Genomic DNA, 22816 nt, shown 5'->3' with positions numbered 1-22816 from the left:
TGTTTACTGCGCTCCTTGACCTGGAGCATTTCCGCCAGTCCGCCTTTCCTTTTCCCTCACCATCCACAGCCTGTTCCCCTTTTACCAATATGAACAAATGTGTTTCTTTTGGAAAACATTATGAAAGATTCCTTACGTGGGTTGCCAGGGATGTGGCATTTTTTATGCGAGTCCTGATAATGTAGTTGTCGGAGTTGGCTCTTCTCTGCCCTTCCTCCCCCTCCCACCCACCCCTTCCTCCCTCCTTCCACCCTCCCATCCTCCCTCCAACCCATCCTCCCATCCCTCCATCCCTCCTGCCACCTATCGTTTCATTTGTTTATGATCTTGTGTAATTAAACTGTTGGTAGATCTGGGGCAGGTAAAGTCACAGCATGATTGATGGGGTAGGTTGATCAGGTGGGGCTCTTCTGAACAGTGTGAGGCTACAGATGATCCGTGAGTAGCATTTCTGGTCCTCAGAGGGAAACTGGCCCTCATCAGGGAGCCCAAAAACACTCTGTCCCAGTAGTCCCAGTTGGAGGACTCGCATGGCCATGCCAATGGCAGCCCTAGTCGCAGGTGAAAGAGCTGAAAGAGCTCACTCATTTTGGTACCAGTGGGCTCCTGGAAGAATTAACCCGCTTTATTGCTCGTCAAGCTGCCTTTTGGCCTGCCCTCATCATTCCAACTGACCCAGGAAGGCAAAACCAGAGAAGGGTGGAGATTGACAGAAGGGACGAGAGATGGGAGAAGCGCTTACTGTTGACCACCACGTAACTGGAGTTTTGTTCTTTATCCAGCCTTTACTAGGCAGGAGCTATGAAGGTGTAATCTGATGCAGTTTCAGGGGAGTCCGAGGAGGGTAGGGGTGGTTCTCTCCTTTTATAGATGAAGAAACTAAGGATCTACATGGGTCAGGTGAATTGCCCAAAGCCGTTAAGCACAGGGGACAAGTCTTGACTGGAGTTGAGCTCTGTAACTCCAAAGGCTTGGTTCATTTTCTTATTATTTAAAAAATGACCTATATGTACATATCCTACGTGTCTAGATTTGAAAGTGTCTTTTGCCCCCAATAGGAGGACTTCTGCATTATGACCCTTGGAATTCTGGCCGAGACTCTTCCCTTTTTCAGAGTCACGGGAAGGCTCTTACCTGGGGTCCCTTGTGGGTATGTTTTCCAGGCAGATAAATCAGGAAACTTGTAGACAGCTGGGTTCAGAAGAACGTAAGTTTGATTTTAGCCAGTGTTGTAGAAAGGCCCTGCTATTTCTGTGAACAGGGAGGAGGCATTCTTGTGGTGGACACCAAAAATTGTGTGGTCACTTTTTTTTTTATATTTACAGGAAATAGGCGCGCACAAGGATGAACTCAGCTTTGAACAGTTCCATCTCTTCTATAAAAAACTTATGTTTGAACAGCAAAAATCGGTAAGATGATTCTTTTTTTCATTTATTTTTGAAGGTTTTGATAGTCTTGCCTTATTAAATTTTTAAAATTGAAGTATAGTTGATGCACAATATTATATGTTGTAAGTGTGCAGTATAGTGATTCACAATTTTTAAAGGTTATACTCCATTCATAATTATTACAGGATCCTTGCTGTATTCCCTGTGTTGTACAATATATCCTGGTAGCTTATTTTATACGTGATAGTTAGTTCCTCGTAATCCCCTATTCTTATATGGCCCCTCTTGCCTTTCCTTTCCCCACTGGTAACCACAAATTTGTTCTCTATATCTGTGATTCTGTTTCTCTTTTTGGTTATATCACTAGTTTGTTGTATTTTTTAGATTCCATGGATAAGTGATGTCATACAGTATTTGTCTTTCTCGGTCTGACTTACTTCACTTAGCATAATATCTCCCAGGTCCATCCATGTGGTTGCAAATGGCAATATTTTATTCTTTTTATGACTGAGCGATAGTCCATTGTATATATACACCTCAACTTCTTTATCCATTCACCTGTTGATGGACTCTTAGATTGCTTCCATATCTTGACGTTTGTAAATAATGTAGCTATGAACATTGGAGTGCTTGTATTCTTTGGAATTAATGTTTTTGTTTCTTTCAGATAATGTATCCAGCAGTGGAATTGCTGGGTCATATGGTAGTTTCAGTATTTTTGAGAAACCTCTGTACTGTTTTCCACTGTGGCTGCGTTGATTTATATTCCTACCAATAGTGTGCGAGGGTTCTCTTTTCTCCGCATCGTCACCAGCATTTGTTATTTGCGTTCTTTTTGATGACAGCCATTCTGACATATGTAGATAATATCTCACTGTGATGATTAGTGAAGTTGAGCATCTTTTCTTGTGCGTATAGGCCATCTGCATGGGTAAGAGGATTCTTGAGCTAATGATTGAATGATGTTTTTATTTCCCCTGTGTTTCATAGTCTAGCATGTTCCTAAGAGACCCGTGAGAAGTGTTCCATCTCCCTTCTAGTCAAGGAAATATAAAGTGGGAGTGACAGTGTTGTAGATTTTCACCTATTAGATTGGCCAAGGTTTTAAATGTGTTTGAGCTAAAGGCGCAAAGTGGGCAAATGGTGCTTTCACTCCCTCTTGGTGGGACTGCAAGTGGCCCCGAAGTCTGATTGGAATTTAACCTGAGCCTATTAAAGTAAAAAAGTTCAACTAACTCTACTGTATCATCTCATTCTGGAAGGAAATTGATCACATTCTTAATAGTAACCATCTCTTGGTTGAGGGATTATGTGTGTGTGTTTTTTCTTTTTATGCTTTTATTCTTTTTTGTTTGTTTTTCTTGGAGGGAGGTAATTAAGTTTACTTATTTATTTTTTGAGGAGGTGCTGGGGATTGAACCTAGGACCTTGTGTATGCTAAGCATGTGCTCTACCATTTGAGCTATACCTTCCCCACCCTCCCTGCTTTTATTCATTTTTTAAATGAGTTTAATATTTTTTGATTAAGATGATGTGCTATTTTAAAATTAAATTAAGATATGCATACATTTTGACCTGTGAGTGGCATTTTGGGGGCTCTGTTTTAGAGAAATGAAAGCCCTGAGACCTAAGAATATATTACCAGATTGTTTATTGTAGCATCACTTCTGCTGGCAAAATACCTGGGAGCCATCTGAATGCCTCTCCATAGAGCAATAGCTGGGTAAATTATGGTCCATCCATGCTACACAACACCGTGCAACTGATGAAGAAGCCTGAGTCAGTTGTGTTGCTGTTGGTCTGGAGGGGTACTTGTGATATTTTGTGAGGAAAGCCAGCAGCCGATTCATGTAAGGCGCTAGGTTTGATTTTTTTTTTATTGGTAACACACAGTAATCCTCCTATATATGTGTTTGTGTGTGTTTTTTAGAACCAGGAGAAGGTATGAAAGAGTACACCCCTCACGTTTGAGGTTGATACTGTGTGTGTCCTGGAGGGATTTGGGAAGGCACACGAGAAAGAATTAAAATTTTCTTTGCACACTTCAGTTTTCTTCCACTTATTCCAGTTAGCACAGAACTTTTGCAAAAAAAAAAAAAGTTCAATAAAGCATAAAGCTTAAAACACGAGGCGTTTGGTGCAGGACATGGAGCATATGCTTGGTGGGTGGCGTGCACCCCACCAACAGGACCATTGTTACTGTTAGAGAGAGTTCTGCAGGTGGCCGAGGTGGGTCTAGAGCAGAGCTCCGAGGGAGCAGAGAATGCGTGGAACCTGGAGCCAAATGGATATGCTTTCTCCAACCAGCTGTGTGATCTTGGGCCAGCCGTTGACCACTCCCAGCCTCAGTCTTCTCATCTGTGCAATGGGGATGATTCCCGACCCCTTGAGCTCTGGGGAGGACTGAATGAAGGACTGGGAGTTGACATTTGAATGCAGAAGTTTTCAAGTGGTGAGTGGGAAAGACAGTTATCAGTTGCCTTCTGCATACAGGCCTGCAGGCTGGACACAGGCTGGCCACAGGATGAGGCCTCTTCATAGGTGACCACTGGCAGTGGGATTTAGGATGTATCTGAGGAAGGGAGATAGGAGAACACAAGAAACTGGTCTACATAGACTGGGAAAAAATATGTTATTATATAGAACAAAAAATTCAGTTGCAGTGTGTTCACTTTTTCACACATGTAATAATTAGTTCTTGGTTGGCCGAATGGAGTAGAAAGATTGTAGGCTTTGGGAGTTGAAAGACCTAGATTCCAGCCCCAGCTTGACCTCTGACTGACCAAGTGATTTTTGGGGAAAGCCATCTTTTCCCTCCACTCAGCCTCCTCTATATAAAATGAAGGTATTAAATCAAGACACTGGTTATATGACTTTTTAAATGATACAATTCCTCCCCCTTTTTTTTATATGAAATCTTAATTGAAAAAAACCCACTGCTGCAAAGAAGCTGATTAAAACACTTTTTAGGTTAATTTCTGTAACTTTTATTTATAGTCGGTTCTTGAGAACAGTGAAAATGTTGTGAAGACAGTGAAACCCAGGATGACAGTTGCTGTTTTATGCAATTGACCAGGATTGAGGAAAGCTTGATTCACTCAAGATAAGTAGTTGCAAATAACATTGTTTATAATCGTTTCCCTTGAAATTTCAGGTTGCTGTCTCACTAGACAGAGGGCAGGCAAAGCTTGAGAGTAAGGTTTGCACAGACGCTGTTGCACCTGCCAGCACAGATTACCCACTGATGGTCTCCATCCAGCGTGATAAAATTCCACCTGAGAGCATTTTTCATTATGGTTCTTTTTAAGGCTAATGTATGTGTGTTTGAGAGGGAGAAGGGAGAGAAAGAAATTTGAGTCCAATTTCTGCAGAATCCTTGAGTCCTCTGGGAGTGCCCTAGATCACCCAGTTTTGAGGGGAAAACATCTGTACCAGAGGTTACCCCTGGTGGCCAGAACACCACATTCAGTTGTATTTGGTCTCATGGTTTAATTTTTTTTTTTTAATGAATTGCCTACATTTAAAACTAGGGCGATTTCATTTTAAGATCCATAGTTTTTGCTTCTCTAGAAAAAAAAAAAATCGAGATCCGGCTTATATGGGTCCTGAGATCTGGCTATAGGTGGCGACCTCTGAGTGGCAGGAAACCCTGCATCCTCTGGTTTGTCCAGCCCCCTCTCCCATCCCCACCCAGCTCTCTACTAATTTATGTTGCCTACTGCCTCCTAAGACTTCTTGGGTCGACAGCCTCTGATCTCCACCATTGGAGGGTCTAACTGTCCCTGGCCTTTGCATATTTTAATTCCCTGACTTGGAATCTGGGCTTGGTAGTTACTGGCCAGCTTGAGACGCCTCCCTGCCCTTGTGTAGGTAAATGCTCCTTCCCTAACTGTCAATATGTCATTTACTTCCTGAGCTGCTCCCTGGAAGCTTAGGGCAGAGTAAAGCATTAGTTGTGTGCTCTTAGGGGCTCAACTGGCTTTCTTGGGCTCTTTGGGGAGACAGGGCTCTTCATGGTGATTGACGAGCCCCGGAACTAAATCCTGCTTATCAGCGGCTATAGGTTTCCAACTTGAGGTTGCCAGTTCCTCCTTGTGTCTAACCACCTGCTTCCATTGCTTCTCTGTTCTCATGCCTCAAAGCTTTCAAAAGTTTGGCAGCAGCAGGAAGGTAAGAAATTTAATTCCATGTGTGCCCCCCTGGGGAGAGGATGTATCTCTAACTAGGCTGTAATAACAGTATTATGATTAAAGTTCACAGCTAACAATTCCTGAGTGGGACCTCTGTGCTGGGCGCTGTGCTAAGTGTCTCACAGACATTTAATTCTCCTCATAACCCCGTGAGAGGTACTGTTATTACCCTCACTTTATGAATGTGGAAATTGGCACTCAGAGAGGTTACTTGCTGGCATGCAGATGGCACCCTGCAGAGCTAGGATTCGAGTTCTCCTTTGCTCAGCTTCACTGCCCAGCCACTGATACTTCTTTTTAGTTTTTTTAAACTTCAGTATTAAGGGAAATTTCATTTTAAACTTCAGTATTAAGGGAAATTTCAAACACGGATAAGCAGATAATAGTGTAACAGCCCCCCATGTACCCATCTGCCAGCTGCAGCAATGCTCAACTCATCTTATTTCATCTATGCCTTTACACACTTCCCTCTTCTCAGAGGATTTTGAAGCAAACCTAAGACATTGTGTTATTTCTGCCTTAAATATTTTAACTTGATACCCAGCTTAATAACTGCTACTTTGCTGCGAAGTCCCCCTTGGTTAGTGGAGGCTGAGGGTCGGGCATTACAGGTCCTGACTTGCAGTGAGGATGGCTGACTGAGTTCAGTCTTGCTCTCGGTCCAGGACTGCAGTTTCACCCCCGTGGGATGAGGTGGTTGGGTTACCGTTTATTCACCTCTCTGTCCTTGCCCCCTGCCATTTCATGTGACCTGTTCTGGGTGCCCTACAGCAGGCTGCTTTGGAAATGTGTCAGGGTTCTGCGTTGCTTATGTACTGCTTATATATTACGTATTTTAGTTCTGTGTTACTGTCGTGTTATGTGCAGAAGAGCATTACCATGATGCCCGTTTGCTCCCTTAGTTTCTGGGGTTCATGTGTCCAGGTTCACCTTAGCTGGATTCTCTGCTTCAGGGTCTTATAAGGCTACATTTAAGATTTCAGCTGGGGCTGTGGTCTCATCTGAAAGCCTGATGTGAAAAGATCTGCTTCCAAGCCCTTGTGGTCGTGGCAGCGTTCAGTTCCTTGCAGTTGTAGGACTGAGGCTCCAGCTTCTGGCTGGCTGCCTGCAGCTCTTCGACATACGGGACTCCCTACAGGGCTGTTTGCTTCCTGAAAGCCAGCAAGACAAGTTTTCCAAGCATATATAACATCATCATGTAACCACGTACACATAATTGTGTGCACCCATGACCTCTGCAAGTTGCAGGGATCAGACAAGTATCCCCCTCGAGTCTGCATGTAGGGGTTTTCCGTTGCTTGTTTGCCTGTTAAAGTGGAAAAGAGCACTGCTGTAATTTTTTTTTTTAAGGTGGCACACTTTTCCTTTAGTATGACTTTTAGCTGGAAGCAATAGCACAGTTCCTGACCCTCCTGGGGGTGACATTACCCATCCTGGATGCTTACTGCACAGATTATAAAAGCTTGTAGATGTCAGTCACCCAGCAGAGTGCTGGGCATACAGTTGGCCCTCAGAACATGGTATTTACCATTATTGTCAGTGTGTCTTTATGAGGCAGAATCCCCCTGGGAGGAGGTGAGGGCTGTCAGTCTCTGGTTCTCCTGTTCTGTTCTGTTTCAAAAAGACCATCTTGGGTACAGTCAGTGGGTTTTGCAGAGCATCCTTTGCTATCGCACTGTGCTGAAGCCGACCAGGCAGCCCTTGACAGGAAATTTTTTCCTGATGTCTGAGTACATTTTATGACAGGCAAAGGAGTGCATATTCATGACATAAAAGTAGAAAGGGCGTAGAAATAAAAGGAAATGAACATGCCCGCAGACCTACCTGTGATTGTACACTCAGCAAGAAGTACGATGTTTGTCCTTTCAGACTTTACACAGGTGTGAGCATGTGGGAAGTGAGTGACAGTCTGTCATATGTTGGTGGAGGATTCCAGGGAATACTGCAGATTATTCTGATCGGTGGTCTGGGAAAGCAGGCATCCACAGTACAGACATTAGTGGTGAATCTGGTGAGCTCTCCCCTCAGTGTAGTTTTCCCCTGGGCCGCCTCAGAAGATCAGCAAAGCACAGCGAGCCTGTAGGACCAGTTGCAGCCCCACAGGGTGCGCTTACCCTTGACCACGTGGGAAAACTCAGTTCCCCAACCTCAGGTGGATCTTGGGGCCTCTAGGCCATCATGTCTGCGGTCCCTGCCCTTTAGTGTGGCTCCTTTCCTTGTCCAGATGATAACTACCTCTTCTTCTGGAGACCAGAAGTCATGGGTTACCTTTCCCTGTAGCCTTTTAATTTAACTTAATTAAATTTTAATTTCCCTGTAGCCTTTTAATTTTCTCCAGAGAAATTAATTTATCCATTATTTTAGTCATCCAGTCAATAAATGTTTGACCCAAGAGGGCACAGTGGTCAAGGAAACACACGTCACCCTGGCCTCACTGAGCCTTTGCTGGGTCCAGGGATCAAAGATGTTGCTGGGTCCCAGAGGGCCAGATGCCCCAGTTTGGTAGAATCTGACCATGTAACCCTGCACGGTAGTGCTAACATAAATGAACTGCTGCCTCCCCTGTGTGCCCGTAGCTCTCATTGCTAGGATGTTGTGGTTTATTTTACAGGCTTTTGCACGTACTGTGTGGGGCAGTCAATATTTACCAGGGTGGACCTGGGTTGAAACTCTGGTCCCTTGACTTTCTTGGTATGCAATCTTGGGACAGCTGTGTGTGCTCCCTGAGCCTGTTCCTTGTTTCTGAAACGGGGTTTATTTCACCACCTTCCTGAGAGGATTGGCATGAGGAGGAACTGAGTTCCTGGCTGCCCAACATCAGCTCACAAACATGCCCTGTCAGGTTCCCAGGGCGGCCGTGACAAAAGACCCGACTCTGAGTCGCTTAAAAGAACAGTCTTTCTAAAAGAGGGACTCTTAACCTTTTTGGGTGACCAGTTTCTTTGAGGTGCCGATTAAAGCTGCGGACCATTTCCCAGAAAAAAAAAATGTATACGTGCACAGACTTATGCAGACTGCCTGATGCTTCTCAGGGGCCTGTGGGTATGTATCTTGTCTAGAATACTGATTTTCCACATGTCGTCCTGGATTCCAAGCAGTTTGGTGAGAGGACTTGGGGAATCTAGAGTGAGAGTTGTTTTATTTCATTAGCGTATATAACCTGCCTCGGGCTGCGTTTCCATTTGTGTCCTGAGTTATTCAAATGCTTGTCCAATCACAGTCTCATTAAAGATCGTTAAAGTAATGGTACTTAGCCAGAAACGGATTTGGTCTGGGTGTGTGTGTGCATGTGCGTGTGGTGAGTGTGTGTGTGTGTGCATGAACGTGTGTGTGTAAAATGCTCGGCCAGCGAGCTGGTGTGAATGGAAGCTGGGAGCGGGGCTCGCCCTCCCTGCGTCAACAGTTGGAACATGGGCAGGTCGTGAACAGTAGGACCATGGCTCCCCAATACGGTCTTTCTTTTTCCTGAATGAGAAGATTAGAAATGAGCTCGTTGAAATGGTAAGGGTTTGAAATGTAGCCGTGAGGGTGTGTATTCTCTGGTGGGCCTGCTGGTCAGGATAGCTGTTTTGAGTGCAATTTGGTGAGTCTATCAAACTTAATGTGCCTACTCCCTGTCCAGGTGTTTTCCCGCCCAGGAATCTACCAAAAGGGAACACTGGCGCAGTGGGCAAAGACACATATGTATATATGGACATTCTTTATAATGCTGGGTAGAATAGCAGAAAATCGAAAGGTATACGTATTATGGAATACAATGTGGGTTTTCAGGGTAGTGGGGCAGGGCAATTTGAGGTTGCAGAATAATTTATAAAGCTTGAAACAACAACAAAACGTTGGGAGACACAGATGCAATGTAATATGATAAGATACAATCAAATGAATATCCATAAAAACGATCTCTAGAGGGAGACCTGCCAAATTATTAAGTGGTTGCTCATCAGGAATAAGGCTGTGGAAGGGGTGAGGAAGGCTTCTACCTTTGGCTTCATAAGCCTCAGCCATATTTGAATATTTGTATGTCACACAAATGATAGTAATTTTTAAACAGAAAAACCTATGTTTGCATTAAGTGGCTCGACTTATCTAATGTTCTTGTTTTGTGTGTCTTTTCATTCTGTTTTCTATTTTAGATTCTGGACGAATTCAAAAAGGATTCCTCCGTGTTCATCTTGGGGTGAGGCACCTCTTCTGGGTTATTGTTCTGGGCGGAGGTGCCGGGCATTAACGCATTTGTGGGTCCTGTCTGCCCGGCCAGCTGGTTCCGGGAGGGCCACCTCTCTGGCAGGCACTGGGGTCCATAGGGACGGGGTGCCCCTACTGAGGAACTGGCCGCCCCAAGCCTGTGTCATGAATAAACACGCACAGCAGCAGGGCTTGTGTGGTATGGGGATGGGGGCCTGGAAGTTTCTGTAGAGAAGCCTGCTTGCTTCAGAACCTCCTTTCCCAGAGATGAATCAGGGGAAATTCCTGGTTAAGCAAATGAATCAAAGCATACAAAGTGCTTCACACGGTGCCTGGTGAGGCTCGTAAATAGTGATGATGATTTTATTTATTTATCTATTTTTTGTTTTGGGGAAGAGGTAGTTATGTTTACTTATTTATTTTAATGGAGGTGCTGAGGGTTGAACCTGGGACATCATGCACGCTGGGCATATGCTCTACCACTGAGCCCTCCCCCCAGAACGAAGCTGAATTTTGTATAGTATTATAATGAAAAGATCAGTGTTGGCCCATGAGACTGGTTAGGAAAGAAGGTTAGAAATACACTCAGAAACAATATACTTTTAGATCCTGAGTGTTTAGTAAAGAGAGAAATCTTCAAGCACGTTTTATCTCCTATATTCAAAAAAAGAACTCCTCTTCCCCGCCAGCAAGTGTTCAGGGAAAAGTACGGATTTCCCTGGAAAGCCCTGCTCTGCGGCATGCACCTTCCACAGAGATAAGGGTTACTTGTGCCAGTCCTGTGAGGTCCTGGGTTTTTGGTAGCTACGAACATCCTCTCCACGAGGCCATGAGTCAGCAAGCCGCTGGCCGAGGTGGAGGTGTGGCATCTCCCTTGATTCAGGGTGAAGGATTCCCTCATCTCAAATGGAAAATTCTTCCAGCAGTGGTCCTCCATGGGCCCTCATGTTGCAGGCTCCGGCTGGTTCCCCAGTCTGTCAGAGTCAGGGGCTTCACCCAGCCCCCATTCCTGCGTCAGAGCCCTCGATGGCCAGCTCAGCAGACTCTGGGGTTCTGTCTCCTGCATCAGCTCCCCTGCATGCTGTCTGCATCCAGCCCTGCCCATGCATTTGCCACACATGCCTGTCTGTGCCCTCCCTCCCTCTTCCCTTCTCTTCCTCACACCTGAACCACCTGGGAGCCGCTAAGTGTAGATTCCAGGGACTGATTCTGTGAGGTTCTGGTGTCAGGGCTTCTCTTTGAATCCTCCTGGGTCAGGGATGTCGTCTGGGTCACCTTCGTCTTCCTGTTAGCCAGCCTGCACCTGGCACCATGGGGGCCCTTGGCAGGGTGTCTGGGTGGCTGGCCTGCTGGCTAGAATCGCCTCTTCCCTGGTGGATGTCCCTCTCTAAACACCCTCTCCTTCCCCCGAGGCAGCAACACGGACCGGCCAGATGCCTCTGCTGTTCACCTGCACGACTTCCAGCGGTTTCTCTTACATGAACAGCAGGTGAGAGGACAGTGGGGCAGGGGTCCTGGGGGGAGATGCCCGGGCGGTTTCTCACCTTCTCACCACCTGCCGCCTGCTGCCATGAAACAGATTTAGCCTCCCTGTCCAGTGCCGCCTTGGGGGCTTAGGCTCTGGAATGAGATTGGCCTCTTATCAGCACCCTTTCCAGGCACAGATGGAGCGAGGGAAGCCTGGAAATACTCCAGGGCAGGCGGTGTGTCCTCACCTGCAGGTTCTGCTCCTCCGCCAGGCTCATCTCAGGTGTCACTTCCCCAGGAAGTCTTCCCTGACTGACAGAGGATGTGACTAAGGTGCACGAGCCTGCAGGTCCTCCCTGGGATAAGACAGCCCAGCTGCCCTTAAATGAATGACACGTGGGAAGTATTCCGGAGTGTGTGTGTCCGTCCAGGAGCTTGTGGCTGAGTCTGAGCAGTTTTGTGTTGGGTGGCGGTTTTCTCAGGGGCGGTCCTGCCCCAGCACAGTGGCTGCAGATGCAACTCGGGGTAGAGACCGGGGATAAGAAGCCGAGGTCAGCCCCGCTACAGCAAGGGATTACCCAGCCCCAAGTCGCAGTAGTGTCACGGCTGAGACTGAGTCAGTGACGTGACCCTGACGTCTTCTCACTAGCTGTGCGGCCTTGGGCAGGTGGTGTGACCTGTCTGGGCCCCAGTTTCCTCCTCTTTAAGTGGGGGTGAGAGCCCTGCCTCTCAGAATTGTGGGATCGGAGAAAATCATATTGCTCTTTGTGTGGCTGTATCAGCATGTATACATATGCAAACGCATAGTTGCTCGTCTAGTTAAAATTTTTATTTATATGCCTAGAGTTTCATTTACTTTCATTCTCTTTAATTTTTTTTTTAAATAGACTACGTTTAGAGCAGTTTTAGTTCATAATATTCAGTTCATTTTTCAAATCCTTTGTATCACGGAACATCTCAAACATACACAAAAGTAGACAGACTGATGCCGTAAACCACCCTGTACCCATCAGATTACAAAATGATGAATGTTTTGCCACTTTGATTTCATCCATCTTCCATCTCCACACCCACGTTTCCACCCCCTTCCTTCCTTCTTCATTTCCTTGCTGGAAAATTCTAAAGTAAACCCCAGACCATGTACCATTTCATTTTGAAATACCCCATTATGTCTCTCTTATGAAGTGGACTTGTGTTTTTACAAGTCATACTCCTGTTACACCTTACATGATCAACATTAAGTTCTTAGTGTCAGTGTCCCTCCCACATTCAGATTTCATTGGTTGTAGGGAAGATAATGGACAGACACAGTCTTGCAGGAGGCCAGGAAATGTGGTTGCGACTGTGGGTCCTCATAAGTGGTGACCGTGGACTTGGAGGTGTCGTGCATTCCCCATGAGGGGTGAGTGGGAGTGATCCAGAGAACGCTGACCTGCCGAGCCTGAGACCGCGACCGAGGGCGGGTGAAATGGCAGGAGAAGTGAGTTCTGCTGGGCACAATTCCCTGCGCGGCCTTGTGCTGCCAAGAGTGACACAGAGAGATGCACGCAGGCTATTCTCTTTTTCAGCTGCCCTTCCCTACACTGATTTCCTCAGTTTTGTCAGGAGCTATTGAAGTGAAATGGTTAAACTCCTGGGGACACAGTAGCCTTATATCCTGGAACCCACCACCTCATAGTGGGAGCGTTTATTCCAAGGAAGAGTCACAGGCTTTCCACACACTGGCTTCTTGGCTGGGCTGCCCTCAGAGGTCAGGGATACCGGCCAGGGTCAAAGTGCTGGAGCTCTGTCTCTGCATCCAGGAGTTAGGATGCAGGCCGCCCGTGAGCATCTGTATGAGGATGCGTGATTGGAAACAAGGTGTCATGTCAGGGATGGGGCCTCGGAGCCATCAGTCTTGGGGACCCTTAATGTCCCAGGGCATGGCGCTCTGTGTGATGCTGGCATGAAGCAGAGCCAGGCAGCGGGGACATTTGTTGGGGGTGACGGATGCTCCTATGTGGAATAACCACTGCAGCACTGGGTATGCAAATCAGTATGAGTTGTTTTAGAAAACACTGTGGCAATATGTAATTAACACGAAAACTTTGAAAAAAGGTTTCTGTACTTTGACTAAATAAATGCCCTTCTAGGAATTTATCCTAAAGAAAGAGTGGCAGCATTTTCAATAGAAATGAGAACTTAGAACTAACCTTAATTTCTATTTGGGGGCTGGTTCAGCGTGCCGTGGACCAGCCCTGGGGTGGAGGGTGACACTAACTGACCCAAAACGGATGTGGTGGGCCATCGTTGGTCAAGGTATTTAATGACGCGAAACCTCAGTTTTCCCATTTCTATAACTGGAGGCTGATAGTATACGTACCTCCTGAGGGTGTGTGAGTTTAAAATGAGCCACTGCGTGAAAAGGTTTATTCGCACAGAGCCCGGCGTGCAGTCCGTGCCCATCGACTGCCGTCGAGTCAGCCTTATTAGTCCTCTCTTCACGACTCATCATTTTCATTATTACAGTTGCCAAACAGAGTACCCACACTAAGTAGATACATTTTTTAACCCCCAGAATATTCATATTTTAAACTTTCAGCAGAAGATTTCTTATTCACAGCCAGCCTAGTTCCCAGTTATATCAGCTAAGTCCCCAGGCTTTTTTGGGGTTGGGGGAGGTAAGTAGGTTTATTTATTTTTGATTTTTTTTTTTTTTTTTTTTTTTTTTAGAAATGGAGGTACTGAGAATTGAACCCAGGACCTCATGCATGCTAAGCATGCGCTCTACCACTGAGCTATACCCTCCCCGCCAAGTCCCCATGCTTTTTATTTGAAAGCTTTGTCGGAGGAGGAAGCAGGAAGCTTCTGGCCTTTTGGAGGCATCTCGGCTTAGCAAGATGTTTGCATTAAGCATCCTACAATTTGAGTTTCATGTTTTAGTATTCAAAGCTTGTAACACCCCTCATTCCAGTGAACTGGCTGCTCCCCAGGCTCCTGGCTACTGGGTGTCCTTATCCATGTAGATTTGCAAGAATGACAGCAAGGCTCATTGTTGATCCGCACTCACCTCATTTGTATCTGCCCTCAGGCTTTTCCTTCTCTCAGACATCCTGGTCTGATCCTTCTCATCCAGCCATACACGCATCTGGTAGCACATGTGCCTTTAAAATATCTGGAACCCAGAAAACATGAGTCAAAATTGAATCTGTGGGTCACTGTCATTCTTTTGTCTGAGTATTTGGGGTTCCAGGGTTGGGAGAGGAAAACAGTAAAGTTACTTTAGATTATTCTTTTTTCTAAGGGGCTTTTGAATTTCTAAGACTGTGCAGAAGCTGCTTTTGAACCGGGCATGCATCTTTCAGGTGTTATTGGTGTCTGAGCAGTGTTGCTGGGCTGGTCTTGACTGATTCTGTGTCAGTTTTCCAAAGTTTAGTTATTTGGGACCCCAGTTCTCCTACGTACTAGCTGTGTGAAGTTGGGGTCTTCATGTGATCTTCTGAGCTTCTGTTTTCTTGTCTCTAAAATGACAAGGACAGTGTTAGACCTGTGGAGTTGTCTGAACTAAATGAGTTGTCACCTAACAGTGACGATTGTTCACAAAAGCTTGTGATTTGAGCACTTTTTGTATACCGAGTGCCATGTTAAGTGCATAACATTATTTCATCCAGGTCCTCACAGCCTCTGTGGGTCGATATCATAATTCTCATGTAACGGAGAAGGAGGCATAGAGAAAGTCTGTAACTTGTCCAGGGTCAGCCAGGCGAGTGACCCCTGCGGTCTGATGTAATTGTGCCTCCCTCCCCGACCCCCGTCACTTCCTCGTGCTAACACACGTAGAGAACTAGCTTGGAGCAGGAGAAACTGCGCCTGTGGGCCAACTCTGGCCCACAGCTTGTTTTTATAAATAAAGTTTTATTTACAAATGCAATCACGGCCACCTGTGTGCCTGTTGTCTGTGGCTCCTTTTGCACTACAACAGCAGAATTGAGTGGTTGTGGCCCAAAGCCAAAAATATTTGCTCTCTGGTCCTTTAGAGAGAATGTTTGCTGCCCGTAGGGGTGAGGGCTTGATCACACGTGCGTCCAGAAAATGTCCGTGGTTCGGTCTTTGATTGAAGCTGGACCCTGAGAGATGAAGAATTTTGCCAGTCCTCTTTCTGATGATGTCTTGATCTCTTTATCCTTCTAAGGAGCTTTGGGCTCAGGATCTGAACAAAGTCCGTGAGCGGATGACGAAGTTTATCGACGACACAATGAGAGAAACTGCTGAGCCCTTCTTGTTTGTGGATGAGGTGAGTGGGCTCGGCGTCCTGCTGTTGCGGCTTTTTGATTCACGTCTGAAGTGTGTTTTCTGGTTCTCTTCCCTTAGAGGGCCTTGTGGTTAGACTGCCCCCAGGCTGGCTCAGTTCTCAAGAGCTGATTCTCTTCCAGGTTCTGAACCATCACTGTCTTCATTTTTCTCATCCTTCTCTGTTGGACCATGTGGGGGTCTTTGCTTTTGCCACTAGAGGGCGCATGCTGCCCAGGGAGCGGCTAATTTTTACAAGCACAGCAACGGAATTCAGAGGTTTATGGGGCACCTGCAAGGTGTGGAAATGCGTACATTTGGCCCTGTGTGAGGCAGCAGGGACTCAGGGGGAACTGGGCAGCTCCTGTCCCATGGTAGGTTGTTCCTAGAAAGCAGAGTGTTACCCCAGTGTCACTCAATCTTCTGATTTTTTTTTTTTTGAGGGGGTCAGGAATAGGAATATAAAATTTCCTGCTTTCTACGTATTATGATACTGGTAATGTCCTATTTCTCACGTTGGTTGGGTGGTGAATATTCTCAAATATTCACGGCATTAGTAGGCCTTAAAACTCACATATGGGAAGCGTGTACTGCTGTGGCATCAGATATTTGAGGATATACATTAAAAAGGAAAATACTGTATAGATTAGTGAAACACGTGTCAGTACAGCCTTTTGCATTCCAAGTTTTCTGCATTGAAAACTTGGGTAACTGAGGTCTGGGGACCATCTGGTGAATATTCACGTATCAGAGCTACCATCTCCCAGTGTTGGCACAGACCAGGAAGAACCAGGCACCACTGTCCCTGTCATCATGATGATTCCGTCTTTGTGTTTGTGATGCCCCTAGTTCCTCACGTACCTGTTTTCACGGGAGAACAGCATTTGGGATGACAAGTATGACGTGGTGGACATGCAGGACATGAACAACCCCTTGTCTCATTACTGGATCTCCTCGTCACATAACACGTGAGTTTCACCGTGAGCCGGCGGTGGGTCAGGCAGATGAAGGGCGATACCATGGGCATTCCATTGTGCTGGGCAGAGGGCAGGGCCTCACTGATCAGACTGAAATATACAAAAGCTTCTGGCAGGCATGAGGGAATGCATCTCTCTTTCCTGGTTGGTATTGCAAAAATAATCTTTTTTTCTGTGGCCCTAAAAAGCCAGTTGGCAAAGCTGGTTTGCATGGTTTGGGCATCTCCTAGTAGCCACAGCAAAGCAATGGAATTAGTTTTTGGACTGATATTTACTAAATTTTTGCCCTGTGCCAGGCCCTGTGCTCACTGGGTGCTAGGGATATAGTAGTGAGAATGACAGGGCAGCCCCTGTCCTCATGTGATTGGAGGGAAAAGGTCTCCTTTGAGTCTTAATGGTGAACAGGAGTTGGTGAGAGAAGAACAGGTGGTGAGGCGAGGAGGAGGGTTTCAGACAGAAGAACAGCATGTGCAAAGGTCCAGGGGCAGGCGGAACTGAGAGGGGTCTAGTAAGACTAGACAATAGAATCTGGGAGGGTGAGTGGCAGGAGAGGAGACCAGGAGGGTCAGCTTGAGTGGAATCTTTGAAGTCACAGCAAGAGCAGTGGCTGTGGAGCCACTGATGACTTTTAGGCCAACAGCGTGACAATCAAATTTACATCTTTGGTAGATCGCCCTGAGTGCAAAACAGAGTAGGCTGGAAGGGAGAGATGGATGTTACAGTCAAGTTCAAATATTCAATCTCCTTTGTAAGTTGAGAAGGTAAAGGCCTTGGGTCCTGGACATCCAGAGAGCTGTAGATTTGGTACTTTTCCAAGTGTGTCATTCCAGGCAGGAGTCGGAGAGAAGGCTTTTAAGTTCATCTCTGGGCATTTGGGAAGGTACATTCTTTTCCAAATTGGCAAATTGGCTTCATGGTTATCTCTAATGCACTGCATCCATTGGTTTAAGAGTTTGTCTTAGAATGGTGAATTCTGCCAACCCAGAAGACAGCTGAGGAACATAAACTCTTTTTTTTTCTTAAGTTGAAGTATAGCCAGTTACCATGTGTCAGTTTCTGGTGTACAGCATAATGTCCCTGTCATGCATATATATATACATATATTCTTTTTCATTAAAGGTTTTTACAAGATGTTGAATACATAAACTCTTAAAGGAGGAATGTGGTAAGGAGGAGAGTGATAAAAATATGCATTTTTATGTCCATTTTGGTGGACTTAGTTCATACTGTAGTTAAGGTCCATCCATTCTGTGCTTGGCATGGGGCCCTGATTTCCAAATGTTGGTCTCTGCCCTGTTGAGACTGAGATCCTAGTGGGCAGCCATGTGGGTCATTAATTTATCACCATACGTCAGTCTGATTCCTGACACCCTTTGACCAAGTTTGTCTGGAAAGAACGTGCGGCCTCCACCCCACACTTGGACAGCAGGGGTGGTTATCCTTCCCATCCTGTGATGTGGCTTGAGTCTCAGACTCATGACTGCTGTAGCCGTGTAATGCATCTGTCCAGCCCAGATCCTAACTGGGGGTCTTTCTAGACAGGAAGGACTCAGGACTTTGGGGGCTTGGGCTGAGAAGTTCCCCAAGGACATCCTGAGGTGCAGGGCTGCCCTGACATGGCCACTTGCCTCCTTTCCTTCAGGTACCTTACGGGTGACCAGCTGCGGAGCGAGTCATCCACCGAGGCGTACATCCGCTGCCTGCGGATGGGCTGCCGCTGCATCGAGCGTGAGTATCTCTTTCCTGGTGGAGGGCATGCTCAGAGTGAGTTGAGACCAGCCACGTCTGGGGTAAACGGTGTGGCCACCAATAGCCAGGGCCTTTCCCCAGAAGAAGGTGTCCTCAGGAGAGGGAGTGGTGTCCATCTGGGCCAGGTTGGAGCCACAAACCCTGGGGCAATGGTTTTGTTGTCTAGAAAGTGTCCAGGTACAGTGGAGGGCCTGGGAGGCCAGTACGAAAGATGGTCTCACTATCCTTCTGTCCTCCCTCGACTTCTTTCTGGGCTGTTTTTAGAGGAAGGCAGATGCCCTGTGGGTTTTAGTCACTGGTCCGGCCACAAATGCCACCCTGACTGTTTTGTCCCCAGTTGCTCACAGCTGCCCTGACACGGGTGATTCCAGACACCTGGACGTGGCCTGGAGCCAGTACCTCCTCCTGTCTCCTCCCCTCTCATACCTGGCCAGAGGCTCAGAGGTGTACTGGGCTGAGAAAAGGCACAAACCACTGATTGAGGCTCCAGTTTTACGAAAAACATTCATCACAGTATCAAACTTTAATGTCAGTTATTCCTGCAGACAGTTGCCTAATTTATACTTTTTCCCCCATAGGAAAAAGCAAAAGTGAAAAAATTAAGCTTGGAACTGTCAGCTGCTGTTACCTTTGGGGGTTAAAAATATAGGGTTTGTTCACCTTCTCTATAACCTAGTTCTGTCTGAGTACTTTACTGTGAATCTTTAACAATAAATTTCTCATTGTTCCATACTCTTTCTAGCACCAGGAAAAGCAAGCCAAGGTTTAGACAAATCAAATCAGAAGATAAAACAGATTATACATCTCTTTTTAAGAAAGAAATGTTTAAACTAGTTCCTTCTGGGCAAACATATTGCATTACAAAGGGACCTTTAATTAAACAACCAAAATCTTCCCGTAACCCCACAGGTAACGCATGTACACAGGTAACACGTGTCTTCAGGTTGGTGGCCCCGGAGGGTGACAAGTCCCCATGTCCTAGTAGCTGAGCCAGCTGGGGGGGCAGGGATGGTGGCACGGCCGTCACCTGGGCAGCGTGTTGGCCATCGGTGGACGAGGGAGGTGGAGCCTGCCGGGCAGGTGCTGAGGCTGCACGTTTCCCCGTCAGTGGACTGCTGGGATGGGCCGGACGGGAAACCTATCATCTACCACGGCTGGACGCGGACCACCAAGATCAAGTTTGATGACGTCGTGCAGGCCATCAAAGACCATGCCTTTGTCACCTCGAGGTTGGTGGAGCTGATTTTCTGGGGAAGGCAGCTGCTGGGTGGACAGACAGACACATAGACACACAGATGGACCCCACATAGACACTCACACACAGGAATATAGTTCCACATACAGACACCCCCAGCCACAGACTCACCCTCACACCCCCATAGACACACACACAGCCACCCGCCCCAGACACCACCCCCAGATACACACACAGACACCCTCCCTTCCCCCTCATCACACAGACACACAGACAGCCCCCTCCCCCAACCTTGGCGCCATCTTGGCCAAAGTCACTGCCAAGTCCTCGGCTGAGTGTTGGCGCCCCCTCCAGGCCACACGTGCAGCCCCCCCACCCCCACCCCCGCCGCCAGTTTTTGAGCTGGGAGGAGGCTGGCACTGGAAAACCCTGTGTCTGGGTGGGTGGCCTCTGCCCTTGCTGAGCGCCCCACCCCCCCCGCCTCCTGCAGCTTCCCGGTGATCCTGTCCATCGAGGAGCACTGCTGTGTGGAGCAGCAGCGCCACATGGCCAGGGTGTTCAAGGAGGTGTTTGGCGACCTGCTGCTGACCAAGCCCACGGAGGCCAGTGCCGACCAGCTGCCCTCGCCCAGCCAGCTGCGAGAGAAGATCATCATCAAGGTGGGGCCCGGGGGCCATCATTCACGCGGGGGGGTCGGCGGCTCAGCGCACAGACTCTGGTCCTGCTACCCGGGCTCCCGCCATTCTCGCTAACTTTGCCCCTGACCCTGGGCAAGGTCATTTAATCTCCTGATGCCTCTGTGTCCTCACTGTCTGGGGCTTCCTGACAGAACCCACGTTGTGAGAGTAATGTGAAAGGATGTGTGCAGAGGGCTTGGAACTGTGCCTGTCCTGTAACAGGTGCTAAGTCTTTACTCACTATCACCCGTTCATTTTCTTGGCCAGCCCTCACCCTGTCTCTCTCTGGGTCAGGCCTTTGTAAGGGGCTGGGGGTGTTCCAATGATCCACGCTCTGTTCTTGCCCTGGAGAGCCCCCACTCTAGTGTGAGAGGGTGACTAGGGGTGGACAGTTGCCCCAAGGGCTGCAGGCACCATGGGGTGAAGGGGGTGTCAGGGGCTGTGGGGAGGGAGGACTGATAGCTATACCATGGATGCCACGGAGCAGGGTGCTGTTTGGGCATGTGTATTACAAGGATCAAGAGACCAGGTGGATGACATCTTAAAGCATGTGAGTTCAAGCCTCGTGTGAGGGAGAGTGTTCTAGGAGCTTGGAGCATGGTCCACGAGGTTGTCCAGGGACCTGGGATCCTCTCCAATTGTTCTGCAGTTTCCTAGGGAAAGGGTTTTCAGATGGGGTTCTGCAGACCCCCCAAAAATCCACAGATAGAATTCAGGGCATAGTGGCATGTGAACTTTGGACAAAAATGCTGCCTCTTTATTTTTATTAGCATGTAAATAAAACTTAACATTTCCTTTCATTGTGAGTATTGGCAGTAAGCCACTTGAGGCTCTGTCACCAGCAGGAATCGTGAATATTTTCATGTCATGTTTATGGTTGTTGCAGATATCTCAAAATAACGAGTGCTTGTCACTCCTTTGCAATTGTGGTGATTCTTAGATTTGCCTCTAGATCGTATGTAAGGTGTTAACAAAGCAGCACATCTATTAGTATGTTGCAAGTATTTCTTTTTTTACTATCTTAGTAATTGTATTTCAGTATAATTGGTTTCTCTGATAATTTTGTGCATTATAAACATTTTTCTGCAAAAGGGGTCCACAGTCTTCTGCAGACTTCAAAGGGGGTCCATGGCCCCAAACTGGTGAAGGCTCTTCCCTGGGGCTGCATCCTTGTGTGTGGTTGATGCTGGGCCGCAGGCATGCTGAGCTCCAGCCTGCAGAAGGGGGATGTGAGGGTGTCCAGGGCGAGCGATTCCTGGCTGGCAAGTGGGACATCAGTTGGATGGTCCTGGTCTGTCCTGTTCCGTGCATGAGAACTTAGTCACATGACCACAACACCTGCAGGGGGGCTGACTGTGAATTCTCCAGCTGGGCAGTTATTGGCAGAAGGAGCCACATGGATTTCAGTGACAACTAGCAGGTTCTCAGGAAGAAGGACGGACAGGGGTTTACTAGGCAGAGAAGGGGGAATGCCCTTCGGGTTGGGGGAGTCACCTCCATAAGGGTAGGGTGGTGTGAACATGTGATAGATCCCCTACATTGTCACTGGGCCACCAGGATGCGTTGGGGACATTCCCTACATGCCAGGAAGTCACCGTCAGGTGGGGAGATAGACCCCTCAAGAGAGAAGCACCAAATGGTGAAGAGGCTTTGGCCGAGGCCCATCCAGAGGGGAGGATGCTGGTGCCTTCGGGGACCAAAGTGCCAGCATAATTGGAGGATCTGGCTAAGATTCTAGGGCACTTTTCACTGAGATGCCCAGGAAAGCGAAGGGTGCCTGGCAGGGGAGGGTCCATGGCTTCTCAGGTTTGGTCACTGATTCTTCAGGGGACCTCACTGCATCTGTCTGTTCCCAGTTCACCTGTGGTGTCCCTCTGTTTCCGTTAGGACTGCTCTCTGCGTGTTCCCAGGGATTTCCCAGCTCTTGTTTTAAGGTGTGAAGGCTCATTTTCGAGCATCCATTGCCCCACCTGTGGTACTTCGTGGCTCACCCCTTTCAATTTCAGGCACAGGGGGTGGAAATACATTTGTGACACAGTCATTGTGTGCTGCCCACTGGGCTAGGCAGGGGCATGAATGGTTTTCAGTCTCATCACAGCCTTGCAGGATGGATCATCTCAGGCTAGGGAGCCCACTTGACAGATGTGGACACTGAGGTCTAGAGGTTGATTCAGCTGAGGTTACACAATTAGTTCCTGCCAAAGGTATAATTCAGGGCTGTTCAAAATGGAACGTTTATGTCATGCTTCACTGTTTACAGGTATTTTGCATGCCTGTTGGCATACGGGGCCCAGGAGGGGCTGTCATTACTCCCATTTTTACAGGGGAAGTTACTGAGACTGATTGTCATGAGCTCAAGGCCACACAACTAGTAGGGTGGTGATGGGCCCTGAATTCAAGCCCAGGTCTGACTCCTGATCCTGAGTTCCTCCCAGCAGGTCGCCACAGCTGGGACTTATAAATGTGGGCCTAAGTGCGTGGTTATGACTCAACTCGGGTGGACAACATTGTTGTCATGATCTTCTTAGTCTTGCAGATGAGACATGTGAGGTTCAGAGACGTGTGGCCACCTGCCCAGGGTTGCACAGCTGGTAAAGTAGTCGCAGTGCTGTTTGCACCCAGGTCTTCTACATCTGCATCCCTCTGTGCCTCCCACTGCCCTTCACAGCCTTAGCCCCCTGGGCCGCCTGTGATCTTGCCTTTCCCTCTGGGTGCCAGA

The 22816-nt window shown here is 47.5% G+C and overlaps 1 protein-coding gene across 2 annotated transcripts in view; it reads left to right on the top strand.

The window, feature by feature from the left end:
• Positions 1-22816, top strand: part of PLCG2 (phospholipase C gamma 2) — a 142749-nt gene that overhangs the window by 63435 nt on the left and 56498 nt on the right. Inside the window, exons 7-14 of one of the 2 annotated variants that reach the window (XM_031457998.2) lie at positions 1326-1409; positions 9712-9755; positions 11180-11252; positions 15402-15503; positions 16349-16467; positions 18119-18204; positions 19334-19454; positions 19911-20079. In XM_031457998.2, coding sequence (XP_031313858.1) covers positions 1326-1409; positions 9712-9755; positions 11180-11252; positions 15402-15503; positions 16349-16467; positions 18119-18204; positions 19334-19454; positions 19911-20079 — 798 coding nt within the window. Of the gene's footprint in view, positions 1-1325; positions 1410-9711; positions 9756-11175; positions 11253-15401; positions 15504-16348; positions 16468-18118; positions 18205-19333; positions 19455-19910; positions 20080-22816 lie in introns of both variants that reach the window. The other variant, XM_064488934.1, reaches the window with a different exon arrangement.

The sequence above is a fragment of the Camelus dromedarius genome, chromosome 9, assembly GCF_036321535.1.
Source record: "Camelus dromedarius isolate mCamDro1 chromosome 9, mCamDro1.pat, whole genome shotgun sequence".
NCBI classification, from domain to species: domain Eukaryota; kingdom Metazoa; phylum Chordata; class Mammalia; order Artiodactyla; family Camelidae; genus Camelus; species Camelus dromedarius.
This window is presented reverse-complemented; position numbering and strand designations above follow the sequence as displayed.